This window comes from Glycine max, chromosome 6 (assembly GCF_000004515.6).
Source record: "Glycine max cultivar Williams 82 chromosome 6, Glycine_max_v4.0, whole genome shotgun sequence".
NCBI classification, from domain to species: domain Eukaryota; kingdom Viridiplantae; phylum Streptophyta; class Magnoliopsida; order Fabales; family Fabaceae; genus Glycine; species Glycine max.
Window position 1 is genome coordinate 41,833,298 of NC_038242.2, and position 4,431 is coordinate 41,837,728.

Below are 4,431 nucleotides of genomic sequence, written 5' to 3' on the forward strand. Positions count from 1 at the left end.
ACTATTTTTGTCTATAATTTGAGTTTAATTTTTATGACTTCAAAAATATTGAGTTTAACTTTTGTCTATAATTGTTGGCTTGGAACTATTTTCATGATAAAACAACACAGGGTCATGAAAACGAAGAAAACAGTTTAGGGTTGGAGATGATGGTAAGATATTGTTTGATGAAGAAGAGCTCAAAATGATCCTCGGTTTCAACAGAGGTGAAGACTATATTGAGGTTCTTTGTGGCACTACAAACAAAGTATATGGAGATTATGTTGGGAGGCTAAAAATCAATAACAAAGGTATGAATATTTTATCACTTATGAGTGCTGCCCTGGGTGTCTCTTGGGTAAGTTTTCCAATTCCATTTCTGAAGCTTTTTTTTCTTTCTCATGCTATAATTGATCTCTAATGCTTGAACCAAGTAGTTTGTTTTGTTTTAATATAATTGTACAATAAAAGCTGCTTTTTTTAGCCTTTCATGATTGTCTTTCATATGTAGAAAGTTAAATAATAGCTTTTGTTTTGTAATTTGGACAAATTAATAAAATGAATAGCATATACTTTTATGTACTTCCTTTCCTTCTCTTTTCTTTTTGAGAGAAATTTTCTTTCCTTCTCATTAAATATGCATGAACACGGTGCAATTACATGTGGTAGAAAAGTTAGTTGTTGGCATTCTTAATCATAATCTCTTTGTTCGGGGTTTATTTACACTTAAGGCTTCTCATTCCTCTCCATGATTGCATTGTTTGAGGATTCTCAACTGAGCTACACCCATTGAGTCACTTATATGTTGAGTTTAATCCACTTTAGAAAATTAATTGATTAGTTAACATTATTAATTAGCGGGAGAATATAAAAAATGTGAATATTTCTTTGAAAAAATAAAAACATATGCGAAACTAATATTGCTAAAAACATAATTTTTCATCATTAGTAAACTCCAATAACTGTGAAACAGAACTACTATTTCTTTTTATTTTATTTTATTTTATTCTGAAAACCAATATTTCTACTGGATGCTTAATTGGTAGTGAATGATTTCATTGATACATTGCATATAACTTACAAATTTTTAAGTGTTGATTAACAGGTAATAAGATTCCACTGTCAGTATGGATTATATCATTATTACAATTACAATATTTACAAATCTATATATTTTCAAATGAAAAAGAGACAGCAAATATATCATTATTAGTAGTAGTGGTAGTAGTAGGCTAAAATAAATTTTTTGTTTCTTATCTAGGTTTCAGTTTGGTCATATTTTAAAAAGTTTCACTTTGTTCCAGTAAAGTTTTTCTATTAGACCATATTAATTCTTCCACTAGTTTATGACACTAATTTGGATAACATGTGGCAAATTGTGAAAAATCAATACCATTAGCGTAAAAGGTGACCAATGGATCAATGTGGTCTAATAAAGACACTGTGACCAAAGTTAAACTTTTTAAACATAAGAAACCAAAGTAAAATATAGATAATAGATCATCTTATTACACTAATTTAGTTTTACAATTATTATTTGGATCAGTGAGTGTGACTCCAGAAGCGTTTGAGAAGCATGCTCACAAAGAAGGGAGTGGAAGGTGGAAGAGCAATATCTGATGAAGATAGAGATAGAGTTCCACTCTGGAAGACACCTCTAACGAAATATTACACACACCAAGCAAATGAGGCTAACTGGAAAGACTCTGCAATGAGGAAACGAAACTTTCACTGGGATGAGTTCCTGCATTGCACGAGTTGCAGGAAGGAGTGCAGGTTCCATCTCAAGAGCATACTAGACATTAAGAACTACCATGAAGCTTTGGACAACAAATCCTGGACTTGTTCTCTTTGGCCTTACCAAAAGTAAGTTGCTCCCAAATCACAACTCAAGCTATATGATATTCAAGTTCATGCACCATTTATAACATCAACACACCAATAACTCAAACTCAAGATCATTTATTATAAACAACTTTGCCGGATGATCACCCATGCAATCAGAGATGGAGAGATAAATGACTTATGTGATTAATGGTATGATGTGATATATTCTAGTTGATAGATCTGCTCGAATATCAATTCTAATTAATGATGTGATAATTTTCATTTTTCAGAATAATCTGCGATGATGATGAAGAGAGACCAAGTATGAGAGTAAGCAGGGGCTGTTCTCGTTCTTCAACTTGCCAAGGCTGCTCAACTTGTTACTGCGAAGGGTGCATCAAGTTCCGCTTTGAGGATTGCAATTGCCAAGAATGCATAGACTTTATGCTTTATGCTGAACCTTAATTAGACTGAGGGCCTGTTTGGATGCACTATTGTAAAAGACCTTATAGAGAAAGAACTTATCCAAGAAGCTCTTATCTGAAAAGTTACTTTTACATAAGTTAATTTGATGTTTGGATGATAAACTCTTAAGTGCTTATTTAAATTAATATGATGTTTGGATGAAATTGTAGAAGATCTTTTGCATAATTAAAATTACCAAAAAGGATATTATATGCTTTGACATTATTAAAACTAATAATTAAATACTTAAACATTATTATATAATTATTAAATGCCTTAAATAATTAAATATTATTAAAAATAATAAAAATTATTTTCTTCTTCTATTTCATTTATAAAAATATTTTAACTTTATCATTATATTTAAAATATTGTTATATATTTTCTAGAAATTTGATTAAAAAATAATTATTTTTATAAAAATAAAATAAATGTATCTCATAAAAATATAGTTATACACCTTTCTACATAATTACTTTTCATATTTAAAATCTAATTAATTTATTGTTTTAGTAATGTGGTCACATACATTCTAGTTTATAATTTAATTATTATCTATGTAATTATAATTTATAACAAAATATAAAATATCATTAACTTGGTGATAATACGATCAATAATGTCTTTCAATATAAAATTGTTCAAATGTACCCATACCATAAACATGCAACCTTGTAGTATTAAAAAATAAAGAAATTAAATACGTGTTGGAAACATATTCTTCAAAGATTCTCTAAATCGTTCCATTTGTAGAGTACTTTGAGCATCCGGTTCTTCCCATGTTGTAATACTAGGATCAACTTCACTTTCATCTTCATCACTATCTATATTTTCATTATCTTCATCTAGCGAATCAAATTCTCCATCACTCTTGTCATTTCTTTGAATGAAGTTATGTATAGCCATGCAAGCAACAATGATTTGGTTTTGTGTCTTCAAAGCAAAAGGTGGCATATTACCCAATATCTTCCATCTTGCTTTACATAAACCAAATGCACGTTCAATTGTACTTCGAAGACTAGAATGATAATAATTAAAAACTTCAACTCTTCCCCTGATTCTAGGCCCAATTCTAAATTGCGGGAGATGATACCTAGTTTTCTTGTACGGTCCTAGAAAACCCATAAAAGTAGGGTAACCAGAATCAACAAGATAATATTTACCTAAAGAATAAAACAATAGAGCATGTTAGAACACAAAATTATAATGATACATATATTTATAATATATAAATTTTAAGTACCTTGAGGAGGATGTGGAAAATGCAATGCAGGTTTACGTAAAGCCTCCATAAATATCTTAGTATCATGTGCAGAACCTTCCCAACCTGCCCAAACAAAAGTGAAACACATGCTAAAGTCACAAACAGCCACGACATTAGTGGTAGTGTAGCCTTTCCGACCAATATAGACTTCTTGTAGATGAGAGGGAACACAAACTCGTATATGAGTACCATCTATTGCACCAATACAATCCCTAAAGTAAGGGCGATATCTAGCATCTTTTAGAATCTCATCAAGAGTATCCCTAAATGATGGATCAACAGGCTTAATTATATCCTTTGCAAACATACACACAGCTTCTAAGACATTATGGAAATGTCTAGATATTGTTTCACCTGAATGTTGAAATCTTTCCTCACAATTACGAACAGAACCTGGTTAACTCAACATGTATAAAAATAAGCCAACTTGCTCATAAATGCTGACATTTCGAGTTTTCTTTAAGTTGTACTTGGTTTCCAAGATATCACATAATTCAAGAAAGACAAGTTTCTTCATTCTAAACATCTGATAACAACGTATTGGATGACCATTTAGAATTTTAGATACCCAACGATGGCCTGTCATGCTTGAATCTCTACATGGATTTTTCACAACATATTTCATGAAGTAATTGGTAACATTAGCTACAACAAACATCAACACTTTGTTCTTCGTAATGTGATCGTCATCGTCAGATGAAGAGTCATTTGATGATAGTGATGAGTCATTTGATGATAATGATGAAGACATCCTGTAGAAGGAAAAAAAATCATAACACAACTGAAAATAAAAAAATCAAGAGCCAAACCATAACTAATATCCATAACATAACCAAAATTAAAATCAAAGATCCATGACATAACTAAAATTAAAAACTAAGATCCATAACACAACC

General features: G+C 30.5%; 2 protein-coding genes across 2 annotated transcripts; one reads left to right on the forward strand and one right to left on the reverse strand.

Annotated features, from left to right (window-relative positions):
* The first annotated feature begins 1,555 nt into the window (after positions 1-1,555).
* Positions 1,556-2,271, forward strand: LOC106799087 (protein ULTRAPETALA 2-like). The gene is made up of 2 exons (XM_014777044.1): positions 1,556-1,845; positions 2,097-2,271. The coding sequence occupies exons 1-2, from the start codon at positions 1,556-1,558 to the stop codon at positions 2,269-2,271; spliced, it is 465 nt and encodes a 154-aa protein (XP_014632530.1).
* A 593-nt stretch (positions 2,272-2,864) lies between these two features.
* Positions 2,865-3,852, reverse strand: LOC100776040 (putative nuclease HARBI1). The gene is made up of 2 exons (XM_006582124.3): positions 3,515-3,852; positions 2,865-3,434 (listed from the first exon to the last, which is right to left on the reverse strand). Exons 1-2 carry the CDS (start codon positions 3,840-3,842, stop codon positions 2,968-2,970), a joined length of 795 nt encoding a protein of 264 aa, XP_006582187.2. The 5' UTR covers positions 3,843-3,852; the 3' UTR covers positions 2,865-2,967.
* Between the last annotated feature and the right edge of the window lie 579 nt (positions 3,853-4,431).

Bases quoted from the DNA above. Each gene is read 5' to 3' on its own strand.
- LOC100776040 (XM_006582124.3), bottom strand. From the start codon at position 3,842: ATGTTTGCAAAGGATATAATTAAGCCTGTTGATCCATCATTTAGGGAT. The intron at 3,435-3,514 runs GTACTTAAAATT...TTTATTCTTTAG, and splicing joins TTTTCCACATCCTCCTCAAG to GTAAATATTATCTTGTTGAT.
- LOC106799087 (XM_014777044.1), top strand. From the start codon at position 1,556: ATGCTCACAAAGAAGGGAGTGGAAGGTGGAAGAGCAATATCTGATGAA. The intron at 1,846-2,096 runs GTAAGTTGCTCC...TTCATTTTTCAG, and splicing joins TCTCTTTGGCCTTACCAAAA to AATAATCTGCGATGATGATG.